The sequence below is a fragment of the Schizosaccharomyces cryophilus genome (genome assembly GCF_000004155.1).
Source record: "Schizosaccharomyces cryophilus OY26 unplaced genomic scaffold supercont4.7, whole genome shotgun sequence".
NCBI classification, from domain to species: domain Eukaryota; kingdom Fungi; phylum Ascomycota; class Schizosaccharomycetes; order Schizosaccharomycetales; family Schizosaccharomycetaceae; genus Schizosaccharomyces; species Schizosaccharomyces cryophilus.
Window position 1 is genome coordinate 770705 of NW_013185630.1, and position 17702 is coordinate 788406.

General features: G+C 37.9%; 7 protein-coding genes across 7 annotated transcripts; 5 read left to right on the forward strand and 2 right to left on the reverse strand.

The window, feature by feature from the left end:
• The first annotated feature begins 302 nt into the window (after positions 1–302).
• Positions 303–3240, forward strand: SPOG_03533 (sulfate transporter). Its single transcript, XM_013169948.1, has one exon. It carries the CDS (start codon positions 879–881, stop codon positions 2865–2867), a length of 1989 nt encoding a protein of 662 aa, XP_013025402.1. The 5' UTR covers positions 303–878; the 3' UTR covers positions 2868–3240.
• SPOG_03534 (uncharacterized protein) lies at positions 3194–8517 on the forward strand. The gene is made up of 2 exons (XM_013169949.1): positions 3194–3588; positions 3634–8517. The coding sequence occupies exons 1-2, from the start codon at positions 3345–3347 to the stop codon at positions 4236–4238; spliced, it is 849 nt and encodes a 282-aa protein (XP_013025403.1). The 5' UTR covers positions 3194–3344; the 3' UTR covers positions 4239–8517.
• SPOG_03535 (RNA-binding protein Mde7) lies at positions 4507–6795 on the reverse strand (the record flags this gene model as incomplete). Its single annotated transcript, XM_013169950.1, has 2 exons — positions 4507–6350; positions 6405–6795. The coding sequence occupies 2 exons, from the start codon at positions 6793–6795 to the stop codon at positions 4507–4509; spliced, it is 2235 nt and encodes a 744-aa protein (XP_013025404.1).
• A 225-nt stretch (positions 8518–8742) lies between the features above and the next one.
• SPOG_03536 (membrane transporter) lies at positions 8743–10296 on the forward strand (the record flags this gene model as incomplete). The annotated part of the gene is made up of 2 exons (XM_013169951.1): positions 8743–9925; positions 9959–10296. The coding sequence occupies 2 exons, from the start codon at positions 8743–8745 to the stop codon at positions 10294–10296; spliced, it is 1521 nt and encodes a 506-aa protein (XP_013025405.1).
• A 467-nt stretch (positions 10297–10763) lies between these two features.
• On the forward strand, positions 10764–12959 carry SPOG_03537 (ferrochelatase). The gene is made up of 3 exons (XM_013169952.1): positions 10764–11359; positions 11409–11453; positions 11515–12959. The coding sequence occupies exons 1-3, from the start codon at positions 11186–11188 to the stop codon at positions 12523–12525; spliced, it is 1230 nt and encodes a 409-aa protein (XP_013025406.1). The 5' UTR covers positions 10764–11185; the 3' UTR covers positions 12526–12959.
• A 106-nt stretch (positions 12960–13065) lies between these two features.
• Positions 13066–15201, forward strand: SPOG_03538 (signal recognition particle subunit Srp72). Its single transcript, XM_013169953.1, has 4 exons — positions 13066–13338; positions 13427–13489; positions 13635–13954; positions 14005–15201. Exons 1-4 carry the CDS (start codon positions 13078–13080, stop codon positions 15044–15046), a joined length of 1686 nt encoding a protein of 561 aa, XP_013025407.1. The 5' UTR covers positions 13066–13077; the 3' UTR covers positions 15047–15201.
• Positions 15104–16344, reverse strand: SPOG_03539 (RNA-binding protein). Its single transcript, XM_013169954.1, has 3 exons — positions 16226–16344; positions 15992–16078; positions 15104–15893 (listed from the first exon to the last, which is right to left on the reverse strand). Exons 1-3 carry the CDS (start codon positions 16279–16281, stop codon positions 15494–15496), a joined length of 543 nt encoding a protein of 180 aa, XP_013025408.1. The 5' UTR covers positions 16282–16344; the 3' UTR covers positions 15104–15493.
• Positions 16345–17702: the final 1358 nt, after the last annotated feature.

A 17702-nucleotide genomic window follows, 5' to 3' on the forward strand; every position in this document is an offset into this window, starting at 1 on the left:
CTATTAGCTTCTATTAGAATGATATTCTTTGTCGGGATATGTGTTTCATTGAGCCTACTACTTGAAGCCGCATCCTCACGTCGCTTTTCGTCAGTTAAAGAGGAACTACACACGATAAGTACTCTTACATATCGATGTCAAATTCGGTTTAGATCAAAAACCAATCAGGATCTATTATCGTCAAACGTTTGGTTCGCACTGCAGTCCTTTCGTTAGCTACTAGTAGAGTGATTGAGCCAAGAATGCTTCACGTTTCTTATACGCATTTTTTTTCAAACAAGAAGACTAGATGACCAATACGGATAGATGAAAATCACTGAAACTTCGTTGCTTTCACTTGATCTGGATCCTTTGTTGATAAAGAGTTGTACAGGACGCCTGAGATACTCAATCCTCAGAAACAGAAGAGATCCACTAGCCTTGATTCAAGCAAAACATGTACATTGGAGATTATGCTCAAAGAATCCTTGACTGGAGAATCACTATGTCTTCTTTTTGTTTCTTTTCAAGATATCATATTACAGTTAAGAATATCACCTTAAGGTGAGCGATGATTAACTCTCGCTTTACTTTATGATATGGTATTGGACATCTGATCAACCAAAATTGTTAAGAAACGAGTATATCCTCACTAGAGCCCATCACGTTGTGAAGCACAAATATTAGTATTTGCATTGCTTTCAATTTATCTAAGTAGATTGGTTTCTAAAGAAAAGTTGCTCATCCTATATCTTGAACCTCATATTGCTTCAAACTGTCTTGCTGCTCTAGTCCTATCTAAGCTATTTCAGCAGCTTATGCCAACTGTTATTTTCTTTCATTGACATCTAACAGATTTAATATTCAAGTTGCCCTGCGGATCTTGGCAGTGCTCCGCTATGGCAAACGGTCAGCGACCAAGCAGTTTACGATCACCTTTGTTAGAACAAAATGAACTTCTGAGAACGAATCCTTCATATCAATCTTTGGCTAGAAGATCTTCAACTTGGAAGCGAGCCAATGTCCTTACACAAAAGCCTTCTGCCTTCCGAAGGCTTCAGTACTATGTTCCCGTTTTGCATTGGCTTCCAAATTACGCATTTACGAATTTTATTTGGGATATTTTGGCCGGATGTTCTACTGCATGTCTTTCCATTCCCATTGCTCTCACATACTCTCAAACATTCTTAGGGATTCCCCCAGTTTACTCGTTGATGGGTGCTTCCATAAGTCCTATACTTTATAGCTTATTTACGGCTAGTCCCTTGCTTAGTGTGGGTCCAGAAGCGGGCATATGTTTGCTAATCGCGGGTAATATCCATCAACGTATAGTTCAAGAAAGCGAAAGTCCTGAAAAAATGGCTATTCTCATTACCGGAATGATCACCTTTTTAACAGGGCTTTTTACTTTAGCAGCAGGAACTTTTCGGCTTGGTTTTCTTGACGCCCTTGTGTCTCCTGTCTTGCTTCGTGGGTGCATATTATCTATTTCTCTTATTATAATGATCAACCAAGCCAGTGTCATTCTTGGATTAACTCACATTCAACCTGTCAAGTCAGATCTTCCTATTGAAAAAGTAATATTCATATTGCGCAACATCTCAGAATCTCACAGATTTACCTGTGTGATTTCAATTATTGGGATTACTTTATTTACTGCTTTTCGTCTAGGAAAGACAAAACTTTCTACGCGCTTTCCCAGAGTCGTCTCCATTCCGGATACGGTTTTAATATTGCTGGGAGCAGCATTGCTTAGTAAACAGTTTCATTGGCATTCCGTTCATGGAGTACCAATTCTAGGTAAAGTTGAAACAAAGGTTATCTATCCTAAAATTCCTTTTCCTGAAGTACACAGGCTGAAGTTTATTAGCGAATCTTTACAAACTGGTTTGACATGTGCATTCCTGTCATTTATTGAAACAGTTATCGCTATCAAGGCTCTTTCAACTCAAAGAAGCCAGATAATTAGGTCAAATCGCGAATTATTGTCATTAGGTATAGCAAACATTGGAGGAAGCCTGTTTTCAGGTTTACCTATATGCGGTGGTTATTTGCGTTCGAAGTGCAACATTCTTTCCGGTGCTCGTACTCAGGTTTCTGCTATAGCATGCGGTATAATTGTACTTTTAGCAACGCTATATATTTTGCCGGTTTTTTCCCATGTACCAAGTTGTTTGTTAGCGGCAATGGTGGTTTCTTTAGCTCTTTCTCTATTAACAGACGTGATTTATGAAATTGCATCGTTGGTAAAGCTACATGCATTTTATGAAATCCTCATTATACTTTCAATAGCTACCATAACATTAATGCTTGGCTTGGAAACTGGAATTATCTTTGGACTTGGTCTTACCGTTTTGCAAATAATACGGCATGCGGCACGTTCTCGCATCATGTTTCGGACTACAGTTGATGAAGATGAAGATGCCATTTTGTTAGAAGATCATGCCTCTTGTCGTTCTCAAAGAATTAATACATTCGCTGTTGATGCCGATGATCGCCTTCGTGTTCTTGTGGTCAGAATCCCTGAACCCCTTTTTTTTGCTAATGTTAGTCAATTAGAAGACCGATTGAGTCGATTGGAAAAATATGGACATCCACGCATGCATCCTGGTGAAACTCCTTATCACTGTATTGAAGACCTCGAGGTCATTGTTTTCGATATGGTTGGCGTTTCTTCTATGGACTCGAGTGCTTTATTTACCTTTCGTCGAATCTTGATTAGATACAAAAATTATAGTACCAAGGTGTACCTTGTTTCTGTTGATCCTTCAATTCTGCGGATTTTTGAAAAGCACGGTCTTATTGATATCATCGGCGGATTCAATCATGTCTTTGAAAGCATGAAGAAATTGGATGCTGCACCTGATTTAGAGACGGGATTTTCTTAAAAAAATTCTCTTTTATTTATTACTCTTTGTCATTATACCTTCTAGTTGTCCTTGATTCGTTTTAAGCCTTACATAACTCTTTCCTTTTCCACTTCAGTAGGCTTGCATCGTGCTCGAGCCTTACAAACGTTTCGTTAAAGGTTTCCGCCCCAACTCTTATTATTCCTATTTTCCTGATTAATATTTTTGGCTTGTTTTATTTATTGAAAAGCATCTAACGTTTTCTTGTAATACTTAATGATTTTTATACGTCTAATAAAGATCAATTTATGAAGTCGCTGAATTCAGTATATTCCCTTGAAAAAAAAAATTAAGTAATGCAAAGCACTAGTTAAACTATTGGTATAACTCACACAATTCTTTTTTTTGTTTACATTCTAGGATTAACGATTATAAAATTTTGGAAGACAGGTGACAGGAAGTAAGTAACAACTTATTGCATCCAAGAGTGAGACTGAAGTTCAACGATAACCAACCATGGTTTTAGTTCCTAATGCCGTCTATGGACAGCACAATTTACATGAATCAGTAAATACAGTTAACAATGGTGTCCGTAGGATAAACCTGTTATCGTTTCAGCAAGCGAAATTTAGGCATTCCACCCAGGAATCGCGTCCTTCATATTCCACAAAATCGTTAGAACATCAAAACCAGCATAGACGGCGACCAACTCATTCTTCACGGCAAGTAGGGTCTCGAAAACGCAATCGTTATTTGAATGGTACGCGTTTGCTCTAGATTTGATCTCAGCTAACTGCTGCAGTAGACTTTCATCTTTTTAGTCAAATTCCTGAAGAACAACAAGAAAGTATATACCAGGAATACTGCTCATCTAGACCAGTATTTGGGTTTTCAAACGTACATCAAGCATTTTATGATAATTATATCGAGGATCCATTACTAGACATCTCTTCACAAATGAAGCATAATGAGCAAGATTTTCATTATTATACGATTGCTAGTAAGGTCCGCCATGAAGTGAAACGTAGCAATGCCTCGCAGTTGGTTATATTGCTCGATAGTTATCTTTATAATATCGTTCATGAAAAGTTAGCCTCGTGGAGTCAACAGCCAGACGAAATATACCAATACGTTTCAGACAGTTTTTTCGTTACTGCCTCCCTTGACTCTAGGTCTATTGATGAAAATATTCAGTGTCAACGTCGACACCACTACGTCCGTTTGGATGTTGAATGTCCAAAGAATATCAATGCTTCTACTTTTGCGAGGTATTGGATTCATTTAATTTGTGCTTATTACAATATCAATTCTACTTCTATGTCAAGCCTGACGGGAAGGTTTATCCTAATGCAAGTACCAAAAGTGAACAAAAACCCGCCGGAGCAATTGACTCGTCTGTTACTATTGTAAATAATTACATATTTGTGAATGGTGAAACTGTTTCCGTTATTTATCTTCTATACCAAATAAATCTTATAAATTCCTGATTTATCCAAATGTTGAATTGAAGTACTGATGGCTGCTTACGAAATAAAAGATAAAGAATTATGACATTTCATTAAACAATTTTTTATGAGAATTACTATTCTTAAAATTTATTCTGAAAATCCCCAATGGAAAATATTTTTTTCTGACTGGAGAGAATGAAGGATCAGTATGAAATGTTGGGTTTTGAGGTTTATTTGGTGTTTATTTCAAAGATGTCAAACAAATCGCTCATACTCTCATGTTTACTCGGAAGACTCGTTGAGCTTGTTTGTCTTGAAACACTTGATGCGAAAGGAGAATTTCTATCCAAAGATGCTTGCGCTTTTGCAGAATAAGCACTTCCGTTTCTAACAGGGGAGGTTCTTTGTGAGGCCGCCGTAACAATGGGCAAGCTTTCTGATGATCGAACTCCAAGCGGATTTTTTGAGTAACTTAGGCGAATTCCACCTTTAGGGCTATTTTTTAGGATAGCTCCTTGAAGTTTGTTTAATGCTTTTGTAGCATAAGAGATCTCTTCAAACTCTACGAAGCACATTGGGTTATTACCCTTTACTTTGAAAGAAAGTCTGCGATACCCTGGCTGTGTTGAGAAAAGCTTCCGCAACTCCTTTTCCTGGTCATAAGCAGAAATATTTCCGACATAGATGGTATTACAGGGAGTGTTATGATCCGTGTGAGCATTTGCTTCTAAGGCATCGGAGTCAAATTCTACTTTAGGTGTATCAGCCTGAAAGCACGATAGCAAGTTGCTTTCAGTAATTTGAGGATTTGGAATTGGCCGCTTTCTAAGGGACGGTCTTGACTTAACAACGTTTAAATCTGGCAAAGGTTTCCATTTTGGAGGACGATGAGATTCATGTTCGTAGGGTGCTACGCCGTTAAGGGGTATGGCTCGAGGCCGAATTGCTGGCAGCTCTTTGACAGGACTCAATCGTTCCATCCTTAAGGCCTCTTCAAACGGGTTTGAGCGATCAAGCCCTTGAAAAGATGAAAAAGAATTCTCTTTTTGATATGGAGGTTTTTCAGTGGCATGGTATCTGGCTTTCGGAGAGATAGATTGCGGTAGAGGTAAACGTTCATCCTCAATCGTAGGTGCAAGACTGCCAAAGATATCATACGCGGGATTAGCTTCGCTAATATCTGATAGTGTTGTCGGTAGCTTTGTAATTTTCTTGGAAGCAGTGGTTGAAAGTAGAGGGTTGGCCGTGGTATTATTATACCCATTCTTAGCAGTTTGAGGCCCATACCAAGTCTTATCTCCTATCCCTCCATTCTGAAAAGGTTGCTGGTTTTTCCAAGTTAATGGAGAAGGACTCCTAATAGATGTTCTTGGTTGGCTCATATAATCGGTTTTTGAACCTTTCAAAGGCTCGCAAGACTGTAAGCCATCAAGATTTGGGAAAGAAGAGGACATCTTGCTTTCGGAAATTGAATCAAGGTACTGGGAGTTTTCCATATTTGGAGAAGGACGTATATTTCCTAATAAAGGGTCGAGCTTCTTGTTGATTGGCATTGAACCTGGATTGAACGAAGGAGTTGCTCGTTGTTGCAAATTATCAGTGATTGGGAGGTTTCCCTGAACGATTGTAAATGTGTTGGTTGGCGAGTTCATTAGCATTTGCTTAGCTTTGGTAGCTGCACTCGGGTTATTGAAGGTAACTATTCCTTTACGACGACCAGAATCTATTACAACCTTTGATTGAACATAACCTTCACAAAACGTAAAGATCCCACTGAACTCTCGGTTGTCAATATCATCAGGAAGACCATCGAGGACATGGAGCGTGCAAGAGTTAAAGCTTTCAGGAGTAAAGTCAGTGAATGAATTTGAACCACTGCTGCTCTTCGATTGTAAAGATCTGTCTGTATCATCAAATATATGTTCAGGAACCAAACTTGGGGTTCTTGACCGAAGAGAAAGGTTTAATCCTCCATTTTGTAGGTCAAAGGAGGTAAGCGAGTTTAGAGTATTCACAGATGAACGACCATCCGAAACACTGCAACTATTGCCACGGAACTTTGGAGGGGAATTACCTATTCCTTCTAAGCTAGGGGAAGAATCATAAGTCGGATTCCAGAGAGAAGGACGAGATTGCACTGGACGATTGGCTGGGAAGCTTGAAGCATCCACCACTCCTGAAGCTGCACTGGAAGCATTTGTGGCAGACAAGGAAGGCAATTTCGTGGGGCTCGTTCCTATAGGATTCATGTTTGACAGATAAGGAGGAGCCGCAGATTTTGCAGGTTGGGCGTAAGGAGCATAGAGATAATTCAACGGATGGGATACACCATTTGACATTCCTGATAACAAGGGATTGAGCAAGCTACCAGAACTTCCATCAAGCGTATGACTTGTCTGCGGTTGTTCAGACCCGTTGTTCCAAGGATTAGAAGAAAGACTAGAGACAGACATTCGTCCGCTAATATCTTCAGGTTTAGCAGGTTTCTGATGATTGTTGAGTGTAGACAGTTGACTCATTGTGAAAGATGAGATCGCCTTGTTGACTCAAATAAAAAAACCTACGGATTGGATAAAAGTTTATTAATAGGAAACGAAGGCTAGAACCCCTCTGTAGAATGAAAATGGATAAGAGCTGGATGAATGATTGCTGGTGAAAACTGTTAACTTGAAAATATACCCGATGACAAGTAGGAAACAAATATGTATGGGTAAAAGCGAGTTCGTAAAGACTTTTCAGAATATGAGGTTTTCAATGTCTTAAAAAGAATGGCTTGATCCGATTTACCTTCTGCTTGTTTGTTTGTTTATTTGTACACAAACTCTAAAGGATTGAGGTAAACAATAAAGAGAAGAGGTAAATAATTAGGAAAAATATTTAACTGAAATTGCAATCAAAAAAGAAAGGCTATCGAAAGGAAAGAAGAGAACCAAAAAGAAGCTGCAACAATGGGAGAAACAACAAACTAAAATCCGAAATCGATACTTTTTCTGGAACTAAAGGAATTGCAGAAAGAGAATAATGGGGATAGAAAGAAGAGTTTGGGAAAACGAAAAGAATATGGGGATTCCACGAATATAGAAAATTAATTATTAAATGAATGAGTGGAACTTCGGTATCTGACTGAAGTATATGCTCACGCAAAAAGTCCAATTCAATAACAAACACTGTATAAGTAGAGTGTTTGTTTATGGGGAAACAAAAAAGGGGAAACTTCTAACCAAAACGAAACACAAAATGTGATAGATTATATAAATTTTCAGGCAAAGGAGAGTCAAGGCAAATGTTATGTGAATGGTAATGGGGACTGATACAAAAAGGAAAGGAAGGATTGATTACCAGGAATATATAAACGAACAAGGACGATGCGAGCGATGTACACTAGTCCGCAAAGAACAGGTTAATGCAAAAAGGGGGGGTTGATTGTTTCGATAAATGAGTAATCACTAAGCAAAGGCTAGTAAAAAAATTGGTGGATCTATGTCGAGATATAGATTTGAATACCAGACTTCTCCTTGCTAGAGGTAGAGGTAGGTAGGCTTTATATACTTTTCCTCCTACAACCCCGCTTATCAATTCCTAAAAGACTGCGAAACGAAAGCATTACAAAATCTCAAGCCAAATTAAAGCCCAAAAGAGCTAGATTGGTTCTACCGGTTGAGTAATTGTGTTGTAAGCATCACTCCAAGACAGCTCACTCAGATTCTCCTTTGAAAACTGAGAAAGGGTAAGGGTTATCTGGATAAAACGTTTTGGAACCAGTTTTTGAGGCTGGAAGAATCTTTTCTGACACGTTCTCATTTGATTTTGGTATTTCTCCTTTCTCATCCTTCGCGACGTAAACAAACAGCCTTTATACAGTGACGCACGAAGTGCATTTTTATCCCTTCGTACCTTAACTCAGCGTTTCCTCCTTCTCTAAATCCCCAGATTGGCATGCCTGACCCTTTCTCTCTAAATTAGTCTAAGCTTTATTGGAAATGCTTGACATCATATTTTGTGACATCACGAAGCATGCTGTCATTGATTGGTTCTTTTTTATAGCGTCATAAACTTTATTTGCCGAGGCTGCTTTATGGCTTATTTGCTTTAGACTTTAAGCTCGTTATGGCTCCGCCGTATATTCAATAATGACATACAGTATACTTCATTATCTGTTGATAGAAATAGATACAGCATTCCACAGGAATTATTAAATAAACAATAGAGGTAAAAAACTCGGTCAAAAAACTGACAAAGTTAGATTTTGTAAAAAAATAAAGCGCTAAAGAGAAGAAGGAATTCGGTTTTCTCTTCTCTTGTTTTTGTGGTCCGCTATTGGTCAATGAAATTGCCCCTTTATATCAACGGTTACTGTAATAACGAGGGAAGAGAAAATCGTGGTCGAATTTTACATGACCTTCTCAAACAGCCGCAGTTGTTTACATTAGCCGGAGACGGGCATAATTTTGCATATATTATTGCAAATGAGCGAAAATATCCATATTAGGGATCACCGAGGGATACAATCCTCCTTTTCTAGCACAGATTTCTCTGATGAATATGTGTTGGCGCAAACAGGTTCGCTTCAGAGTTCCAATTCAAACCAATTGAACATTTCTCCCCGGGTCGAGGAATCCAACTTTGATAATGAAAGCATTGCAAGTACTGTGAAGAATCATAACAAGTTACCAGAAGCTGAATTTGTGGCAACTCAACCAGTCAGCAACAAGTCGAATGAGGGTCTTCACAAAACATCAATGGATAAAGACGAAGAGCAAGTCTCTACGAAACCTTTGGATGGACCCTTAGATGATGCTTCTAGTGTGAACGACGTACAATTCAGACCACCTTCACAAGAACGTTCAATAGAACAAAATCCCCGTCGTTTGGAGCGAATAAAAACCAGGGCTTTTTCGTTTGTAACAAACAAACGTTTTTGGATTGTTTTTATTTTGGGTCAAGTGCTTTCATTATGCTTAACTGCTAGTAATACTTTTAATGGCTTTTTGTCAGAGATGGGGAAAGTTCCAGCTTTTCAAATCTTCTTATTTTATGCCGCGCTTACTCTCATGTTTACGCCTTATACCATCTATCGAATGGGGTTTAAAAGTTACTTTGAAATGGTACTTCGTCATGGTTGGAAGTACATTTTGTTTGCTTTCTTTGATGTAGAGGGGAATTATTTTGTTGTTCTCGCTTACCAATATACCAGTGTGATCAGTGCAAGTCTTTTAGATTCTTGGGCTACGGTTGCAGTTGTCATTCTTTCGTTTTTCTTCTTAAAAGTACGATACCACTGGTCTCAGTTACTCGGTATTGTGGTCTGTATCGGTGGCCTTGCCTTACTTGTTGTCAGTGACTTGAAAAACTATGGCAGCAATGAAAAAAGTGCGAAGAACCCTGGTTTAGGTGACGGTTACATGATTCTTGGCGCAACCTGTTACGGTCTTTCAAACACGATTGAAGAATACTTTGCTTCTAAACTGCCTTTATATGTAGTCGTCGGTCAAATGAGCCTTTATGCCTCCATCATCAGTATTGTGCAGAATTTCATTTTCGATCGCAAAGACTTTTTGCATTTGCATTGGACTCGTGCTATGGGAGGATATCTAGCTGGTTTCATTATTGTTATGCTTATTCTCTATTCGCTTGCTCCTATATGTTTCCGTATGTCTTCAGCAACTTTTTATAACATTTCAGTGTTAACTTCAGACTTTTGGAGTTTGATTATTGGTATCCATGTTTTCGGAAATCACGTCTATTGGCTTTATCCTATCGCTTTCGTTATGATTATTATAGGTCTTTTCGTATACCATATTTTCATTGATACGGCTGATAAGGCATCAAAACCTTGGCTGAGGCAAGGGGAAGGCGTGGATGGTGTTGGTATGGTTCGTCGACCATCTTCTTCTCTGTTTTCCATGAAAAACGATATGGGCAAGAGCGAGGTAATTGTCGCTGCGCATAAAGATGACGAGTTTTTCAAGCGTATTCGTGATTCCTTCAGTTGGATGAAGCATTTATTTGTTAAAAAATAAAAGACAAAAGATAAAAAGTACGTTTATCGGTTAGTTCAAAATGGTGTTCTTTTGGTGCTGGATAGTCTAATTTAATTTTATTCAATTGAGTTAAAGTATAAGGGTACAAGATATCACATAAGTGGTATAATATAGGCTCACTTACTAAAGAGAGAGGGTATACAAAAAAGGATCATTCTTTCTTGTAGTTTCGTGGTCCATGTCATTGTTGTTGACAACTGTGACTTTGTGGGTAGTTGAAAAACTTGAAAAGAAAAGCACTCAGATATGAGTTGTTTTATACATATTGGCCTTGAAAAGGCGTAGACAGAATCTTTTACCAGAAAAACGAACGTAGCACTTCGTTCAAAGACGATTTTATATAATACTAAAACCGTCGCGCTCAACAACCTTACAAGAACATGAAGAATACAAGGTCCTAGTTTGTAAAATAAAATAAATGCTCTGAAGTCATTTAAGCGATTTCCTTTAATTCAGGCTTTCTTGATAAAATCGCATTATTGATTTTAATATGTTAGGTTAATCGTACTAACGAAAGTGTTCAAAGATATAGTGAATTGGCAAACACATATAATACATGTTCTAGCATAATGACCTTTCACAATGAAGAAGATTTTGTTTCATTCAATTAATATTCTACATAAAATAAGTTGGATTGCAATCGCTTGGTAATGGAGCGAAAAAGTTACCGCCCCAGAAGAGTCGTTGGTTTTCCTCTTACAAATAATTATTTGTCAGAAGAGCTAAAAATAACAGCACCGATTATACAAAATTTTGCCTTCTTATTCTCCTCATCCAATTTGAGAAATTTTTCAACTGAGAAAGTTCTCAAAGGTAAACTCATAGAAAGTAAAACAACCTGACCGCTTTTCACCAGACGATTCAGAAAATGATTCGATTTCCGTTTGCACGATGTCCCGTTATAAGGCCAAGATTTTTTCCACTAAGTTTCCACTCTGGCTTCCAGAATCCATCGTCGCTTGCAAGGATGGCTTCTTCGTTGGCAACGAAAACAGCAGAACCTATCGGGTCTCAGGACGGTGCTTCCAAAAAAGGGCCAACCGTAAGTACAGTCTGTTAAGGTCCTTCGTTGGTTACTAACATTCCAACAGGCTATTGTCATGCTAAATATGGGTGGACCATCGAATTTAGATGAGGTACGATTCTTCAGCACTTTATTTTTCACGGTCGATGAAACGTCAATATTAATAAACATAGGTTGGACCTTTCTTGCAAAGACTCTTTGCTGATGGTGATATTATTCCACTAGGCTACTTTCAAAACTCACTTGGAAAATTCATTGCTAAGAGAAGGACTCCCGCTGTTCGAGAGCATTACAAAGAAATTGGAGGTGGAAGTCCAATCCTGCATTGGACTGAATATCAAGGAAAAGAAATTTGTAAAATCCTAGATGAAACCTCTCCTCAATCGGCTCCTCATGTTCCATTCGTGGCTTTTCGTTATGCCCCTCCTTTGACAGAAGAAATGCTAAAAGAACTGAAAGAGTCCAAAATCAAGCGTGCGGTTGCCTTTAGTCAGTATCCTCAATGGTCTTGTTCGACGAGTGGTGCTTCTCTGAATGAACTTCGAAAACAGCTTCTTGAAATGAATATGGAACAAGATGTTGAGTGGTCTGTTTTGGATCGTTGGTCCTTACAGGAAGGTTTATTAGACGCTTTTGCGGAGAATATTCAAAAAACTTTAGAGACCTATCCTAAGGAAGAACGGGATAACGCTGTCATTATATTCAGCGCTCATTCATTACCCATGTCTCAAGTCTCTAAAGGAGATCCATACGTGAATGAGATCGCCGCTACTACTTACGGCGTGATGCAAAAACTAGGATTCAAGAACAGATTTATAAACTCCTGGCAGTCCAAAGTTGGTCCTATTCCTTGGATGTCTCCTTCCACGGAAGACGTGATTCAACAACTTGGAAAACAAGGCCACAAGAACATGATTTTAGTTCCTGTCGCATTTACCTCAGACCATATTGAAACCCTAAAGGAACTCGAAGATTACATTGAGGATGCCAAGAGCAAAGGCATCATGGGAGTTAAGCGCGCACCCAGTATTAACGATAATCCCATCGCTATTAGAGGAATGGCCGATTTAGTGAAGCTTCATTTAGAAACGAACACCGCTCATTCCCGTCAATTTACCCAGAGATGTCCTGGTTGCACGAATGAGTCTTGCCAAAAGAGAATTGAATTCTTCCAGAGGTTTTAAAGCTTTTTTTAATCTTTCCCTTGACTAATTTTTGGTTTATTATTTATTTTTTATGTAGTGTTTTCCTCTGCTGTGGATCTTTTTTAAACCTTTTTACTAGACTATGGCCTTCGTTTTAGTTTCCCTTTAATTGAAGCTTTCTTATTCATGCTAGAAATAGTATTTACCATGGTACATTAAGTCTGCTGGTTGCTACTCATTACTTACAGGATAGTAGATGCCTTTTGTGATTCTTTATGTTTTTACCTCTCACTTCAGGCGACTTACGATCGACAAAGAAGAACAGAAACGAAAAGTTTGAAGAATACTAGAACCAAATAAACATATAGAACGACTTCATTGCAATTCTTCTTCCCATTTGTGTAGCCAAATATCGTTGATCATCTCTGAAAGAAAAAACATGGTTTCTACGCACTTTAAGCTTACATTACGCGTGTAGATATTTTATTAAATCTTTTATGACTATTCATTTACTGTACAAGTGAATTTTGGTGTCGATACTGAATGTCAAAATTGGTAGTAAAGACCTACCAAGAGCAAGACACCACCAACATGGCGGATACTGAAGAACAAATTACTACTCTTGCCGATCGTGTTGGTAAAATAGAAGTAGGCGATTCCAAAATTGATATATATCGAAAAGTATTGAACTTGATTGATGTGGAATGCTACGTAGAAGCCTTGGATGTTATCCAAAAGTATTTAGGCGGGCAGGATGCTATGTATGAAAGAGTCTATTGTGCTTTCCATTTAAAACAAGATTATCCTGCAATAAATGATTCCCATTTTATCCAACACTTGGAAGCTCAAGAGGTAAACACAAATTTCACAATACACGCACGATCTACGCTTGTTTCTTGTGCTGATGGATTTTATATTTTAATTATATTAACATGACCAGGCTTACCGTAAATCAGATTTCTCAAAAGCTATTGAAATTTACGAAAAGCTTCAAAGGGAACTGGTAAGTATAATTTCATCAACCCAGCCGTTACGAACCTCTTTTCTCGAAATCAGGTTTTAAAACCGCTTTTTTTCAATATATTGAATTGACAATGCAATATTTCTTTTCCTTCTATAGAAAAGCGAGCTAAACTAACTCTTATTAGCCAGAACAACAATCTGATATTCAAGTGAATGTGCTTGCTGTGGCTTCTCAGCTTCCCGGATGGCAAATTGAAAGCATTCCTTCTTTGGAAGATCAAGATTCTCAGTTTAACTTAGCTACTCGTTACTTGACTCTTCAACAATGGAGCAAGGCCATTGATTTGCTGTCTTCTTTAACCGGAAATTTAGAAGCAAAAGATTCCCTGTCTTCAGAAGAAGAATCTCATGTAAACTTGTGTCGTCTGCAGTTGGTTTATGCACATTTAATGGCTGGTGAGGTGCAAAAAGCTGAAGAAGAATCCAAGAAAATAGCTTCAGCAAGGTATGTTTCATCATAAATCCTTTATAACATTTACTGACAATGGAAATTAGTCTCGATGAAACTTCACGCGTTCTGTTTGTTAATAATGTCTTATGCCTAAACAATGAAAATCCCTATCTTGCATTTCGTAATATTCATGAGACTCCTGTTGAGAAGGCCTTTACAAAGCTGTTAGCTTCTCAAAGCTTACAACTTGTGCGAAATCTGGCCCTGCTGGACATGGCCGTTGGTAAGGTGCGGGCTGTTCACAAGAAGGAGAAGGAAAGGCGTGCCCAGGAGGATAAACTATTTTATGGTGTTCTCATGTCAGAACACGAGAAAGGTTCACTTTCATCTTCCAAGAAGCTTCCTGGATTTTTAATTAATAAGTTCAGAAAAAATCCTGCTGATGCTTGTAGCGCCCTTTTGCTAATTCAATTCAAAATTTCATGTGAGAATTATCGCGGCGCATTAGCTGTGTACAAGAAAATGTGTGGAGCATTAGAAGGTTCTGAAAATTTTGCATTGCGGTATTCTCCTGGTATGGCCGGTTTAGGCGATGCACTCCTTTCTAAGGTTCAACATTCTCAAACTCCAAGTACCGAAAATTTACATGCTGCTGCTAGATACTGGACGGGTAAACCAAATTGCCACGCCAAACTTCTATTATGCACACGTTCATTATTAGCTTCGATTGATGAGAAGGCAAGTGTGGATGTCGTGCAAAGCGGTTTGAAGACTATTGAGAAATTAATTGCTTGGAGGGGTCCTGTTAGTGAGTTGGTTTCCAGCGAAGTGGCTGCCCTTTGCTATATTGATGAATCCATTAGTAAATCACTTGAAAGCCATTTAATTTCTGTGTCAGATTTGATAGGAAGCGTTGATATTGATGCTGTTGAGTCCAAAGGAGTTCCAGTATCTACTACTATTGGATCATTGAAGCGTGAAGCAAATAATGACGCTTCGAAGAAAACGAGAAAGCGCAGAAAGCCTACGCCAAAGAATTTCAATCCAAACACAGCGGCAGATCCTCAACGCTGGCTTCCCAAACGAGATCGGACAAATGTAAAGATAAAAAACAAAGGCAGAAACATGCAAGGAATTGCTACTTAAGAACCAGGTTATGTCATGAATATATGTAGTTTTTCTTTCTCAGTTTCACTGTTGATGGGCAAAATGGTTCTATCCATATAAAAGGTTTCTACGAAAATAAGAATTTACTAGGTAAACGTTTTTTAGAATATTAAATTTTTTCACTTAAATTAAAATTTCTACAATTATAAAACCGTGTAACCCAAAACCGTTCTTGTTTGAAGATATTTTTTAAGCGTAAGAGAACGTAACAAAAAATCCAACACCTTGAAGTTATACCAAAAAAAAAAACTCAAAACAGAATAAAAAAGATTGGAGCAAAACTATACTCTTCTAGCTGATAACAAGAGGAAACGTCTTTGTTTTGGAAGAGAGATGTTTCGAGGAAGAACATCTAGTAAAGTGGACTAGTTGAAAGAAAAGGAAGGGAGAGATCGTTTGAAAGGGATATACATATACAGTTCCTAATTAGAAAAGAGTATCTTCATCGCGCAAATATTCACCAACATCAGCTTGGTGGAAGGCAACAATGCCGGTGGGATCTAAACGGGACAATTCAACAGTAGAGCGAGCGGTCACACCAAAGCCCAAAGGAGTATCGTTCATGGAGTAAATGATGACACCTTGGTGTTGAGGTGTGTCGTCGGTAATACGACCCACATGAGCCTTCAGGACATGGTTGCCATACAAGAAAGGCATTTCACCGTTGGCCTTGACCCAAATTTTGTATCTAGCGTACTGAGCAATATAATCCAAGGAGGTGATGTGTAAGCGAAATTTGTTTGTTTTTGTGAATTTTCCAAAGCAAATACCCAAGGACATGAGATTTGTACGAGCAACAGAAGTAGCCAACTTCATAGCATTTTCGCTATCCCGAGAGTTAGTGAATAGACTTAAAAAAAATAGACGCCAAAAATGAAGCAACGCAAGGCGTAAAACTTTGAGAACAGAGGAAAAACTACTTACCTGACATAGTAAACACGGTCTTTTTGTAAACGAAAGCAATGGGGATCGTCTGGGCGATCAATTAAATGAGTGATATTTTTACCGATACTAGACACAATCATTGGTTAATATTCCGTTTGGAGATTCTTTTTCATGTTCTAAAGGTAAAAGGATTGGGTTTCATGTCGGAATTGGCAAAAAAAAAAAAAATTTAATTGCACCGTGATCCTTCTCCTTTCTGTTCCATGTACTTACTATTGAGCAAGCTTCTCAAAGAAGGTTTTTGTTTCCTCGTGCGTTAAAGGTCTCATTTTTGCCTATAAATAACAGAAAATGCTCCCAATTCCCAAGATTTCCTAAGCCGTATGTTTGGTAAATTCCAAGGTGAAGTTTCTCTCTAATTCTCAAGTCCACACTTCGCTGGATTTCGGTAGTGCGTTGTTATCTAATATATGACCGTAATGGAACGAGTGATGAAATGCAAAGGAAACAAGCAATCATAAACAAATACAGAAAAGAAATGTAAAAAAATAAATTAGAAGTAAATAAAATCAAATGCAATCAGAAAATTAACGCTATTTTTTTTTAAAAATTCAATTCATTTGCATTCTTTCTATCGTGTGGAAGCTGCTCAAATGAATTTTCTAGGGTTTTCATATACGAGGACTGGTTTGTCATTGTAGAACAGTTCTTTATTTGCTTGCAGCAGATCCAGTATCAAGACAATTCCAAACTGATGAATGGTTTCCATCCACATCGGTCTAGCAGCTAATAGAATACAAGCTCTAATTCAAAAACACAAGATGGAACAAGCGATTTTTAAGATCAACCAGGAACTCTTGAACAAGCTAAAGACGAGTGCGTGTTTGTTTTTATTTTACTAATTATTTTTTTGGCTTCAACTCCCCTAAAAGACTCTCCTATTCATAAATTACAAGGTAAGATACATCTCAACTGAAATCTTTAAAAACACTATTGTGATTTATATTCTAATGTTGCTACCGGTAATTATGATTAAATGAAATGGGAATCAATTTCGCAATACGAATTTTTATTAAAGACTTCAATGAATCTATTCCTTTATGAAATGGATCCATACTCCTTATTCATACCCCATGAATTTTGAGAGTTAATCAAAAAGTACGAATTCCTTTTCCATAAATCCTCTTTCTTTTATCCGTATCCTTATGTGATCACTCAAAAAAAGCTAATTGTCACGGTGATGTTATCCTACTTTACTATTATGTTGATGAGAGTGGAATACAACTGTTGACTGCCTAAAGCGTCAGCGTTTTTGAGTTGAAATAAAAGTACCAAATGAGACTATTTACTCAGCAATGTCCTATACCTGGTTGACTAAATACGTCTCCTTCAATAAACAAGTCATGTTGATAAATCTCACGGTTTATAAGAACATTTATCGAGAGGAAGTAATAACTACAACTGTAGGTTTGTGCACGTTAATTGGACTTAGTTATACTGCGTATATAGCCGCTAGTAATATCTAGGGTTATATCTGGTAAACTAAATGAAATGATTGAAAGACAATCTTGCTTAGCCAGACCAGTCGAATCTTCCAATCTGAAGAATTCGACTGTGGATTCATAGTTTATATATCTTCGCTGAGACAACTAACGTAATCTATCTCTCTGTAAAACAAACTTTCTATGTCTATAAGGCTTCCGTTCCGAGAGGCTGTCCGATATTGTTAAAATCGTATTTTCTTTGTTTT